Source organism: Saprolegnia diclina (assembly GCF_000281045.1).
Source record: "Saprolegnia diclina VS20 unplaced genomic scaffold supercont1.4, whole genome shotgun sequence".
Classification (NCBI taxonomy): Eukaryota; Oomycota; class Saprolegniomycetes; order Saprolegniales; family Saprolegniaceae; genus Saprolegnia; species Saprolegnia diclina.
In genome coordinates this window covers 28363-30283 of record NW_008246071.1, presented here as the reverse complement: position 1 = coordinate 30283, position 1921 = coordinate 28363, and the positions used below count along the sequence as shown (strand labels likewise).

At 56.9% G+C, this 1921-nt stretch overlaps 1 protein-coding gene across 1 annotated transcript in view; it reads left to right on the top strand.

Annotated features, from left to right (window-relative positions):
- Positions 1-1111, top strand: part of SDRG_01699 (hypothetical protein) — a gene marked incomplete at its 5' end in the record, with an annotated part of 3516 nt that extends 2405 nt beyond the window's left edge. Inside the window, one exon of the mRNA XM_008607237.1 lies at positions 78-1111. Within this exon, the coding sequence (XP_008605459.1) occupies positions 78-1055 (978 nt within the window). The 3' untranslated portion in view covers positions 1056-1111. The remainder of the gene's footprint in view (positions 1-77) is intronic.
- Between the last annotated feature and the right edge of the window lie 810 nt (positions 1112-1921).

Sequence of the window (1921 nt, the reverse complement as noted above, 5' to 3'; positions counted from 1 at the left end):
TGGTGCTCGGCATTGTGGCGCTCGCGGCGTTCTCAGCGGCGGTGCACACGTACCCCGCAGATTTTTCGCTGACGGAGCGCGGTCTGCGCGGCGTCGCACCGCCGGTCGTGAAGCGCGGTGCGAATCTCACAGGCGGCAACGTCCCCGCCTCGCTCAAGCAGGCGCAGGCGGCCATCTACGACGGCGACTGGCAAAAGGACTTGAGTGAGTGCCCAAAGGACTCGCCGTATTTCAAGGACATAGTCCGCCCTAGTGACTTCCATGCGCGCGACAACTACTTCCTTCCCGGCGGCGTCTTCCTCGTCAACCCAGGCCACGAGAAGGACAACGGCCTCCTCATCGTGCTCGGTGATTCGCACTCGGACATGACCAAGCCGCGCCTCGCCCAGCTCTACGAAGACGCCAAGGCTGCTGGGACCGAGTCGACGTTTCCCACGATCGCGATCAACAGCTGGTCTGGGCGTCCGCTCATGCCGTGCCGCGCCGAGTACTACGCCAACTTGGCCATGATCAAGTCGGTCAAGCCCCAAGCGATCCTCCTCGTCCAGCACTACTACTATTACGTGCATCCGACCGGTCCAGACTCGCTCCCGTACGAGGCGCCGCCCCGGTGCTGCTACGACGAGAAACGTCAGTGCCCTGAGCAGTCGGTCCACGACACCAACGCCATGTGGTCGATCATGGAGAAGGACCTCAAGGAGCTCACCGACATGGGCATCAAGGTGTTTGTCGTCGACCAGAGTCCCGAGTACGAAGCCATGAACCCGTCGTCGTGGATCTCGGGCGACACGGTGACGATGCCCAAGCCCATGTACAAGTCCGAGTTCAACCGCGAGTATAAGTGGCTCCTCGACCCGCTGCATGCGATGGTCAAGAACGCCGGCGCGACGCTCATCGACTACGCCGACAACTACTCGCTCGGCGACGAAATCATGATTACCGACGCCCAAGGGTACCCGGTCATGTGCTACGGTATGCACCTCAACACGCACTTTGCCCGCAGCTACCTCACGGTGATCGACCAAGTCGTCGACGCCGCGCGCCTCCAAAAGTAATCCGAGCTTGCGCTTGAATCGCGACCAATTTAGAACCATGTATGTGTACCTTCCTCGTCATCGCATCTCTCCGCAGCCAGCATGCATATCAGAAGCAGTACTATCTCTCAAGAGTGTCCATGGCGTCGATTGAATCGCGCGGGACACATCGATGTCACAGTATCCAGCCTGTTCAACCGGTAAAGAGATACTGCGTCGGAACCAAAATGAGCTCGTCTGCTTGATAGATGTGTAGGACTAACGTTATGTGGTGGAGATGCGCGGCTGTGCAATGAAGCGCGCGAGGCTAGCACACGGCGTAAACTGTCCTTTAGCTACGACCAGAAGCGATCGTGTTCACCGACGCGCCTTGACACAACCGCTATAAATTTTATAGCGGCTGTGTCAAATTTTAGCGGTTGTGTCAAGGCGCGTCGGTGAACACGATCGCTTGTGGTCGTAGCCGAAGGCAGGCATGCTCATTTGCAGTTGCATTTTCCTGGCAGGAACGTTTACGTGGTGTACCAGCATCCCAGGGGATTAATTCGTATTTTCTGGCCAACCCATTGGCTATAATACAATCCATTTTGGCCAATGAAACGCAGTTTCATTGGTTTAAGCCAATCGCATCGCGCGAAACCTGTCCCGTGAAGTGCGATTTTGTAGTCCCTGTTAAGTGCTGTCACATCACCGGACATTATAGTTGATCAAAGTAAAACAATTGCGCTGAAGTGCGCCTGCGTACTTAACCGAAATTCACGCAACTTTCCAGTTAGGTGCGATTGCAGAAGCGCGCGAAGACTGCAGCAAGCGACGACGGCGCGTTGGCCCGGAAAAGTCTGCGCACCGCAGCGCAGCGAAGGTCGAGCGTTGACTTTTGTCTAGGC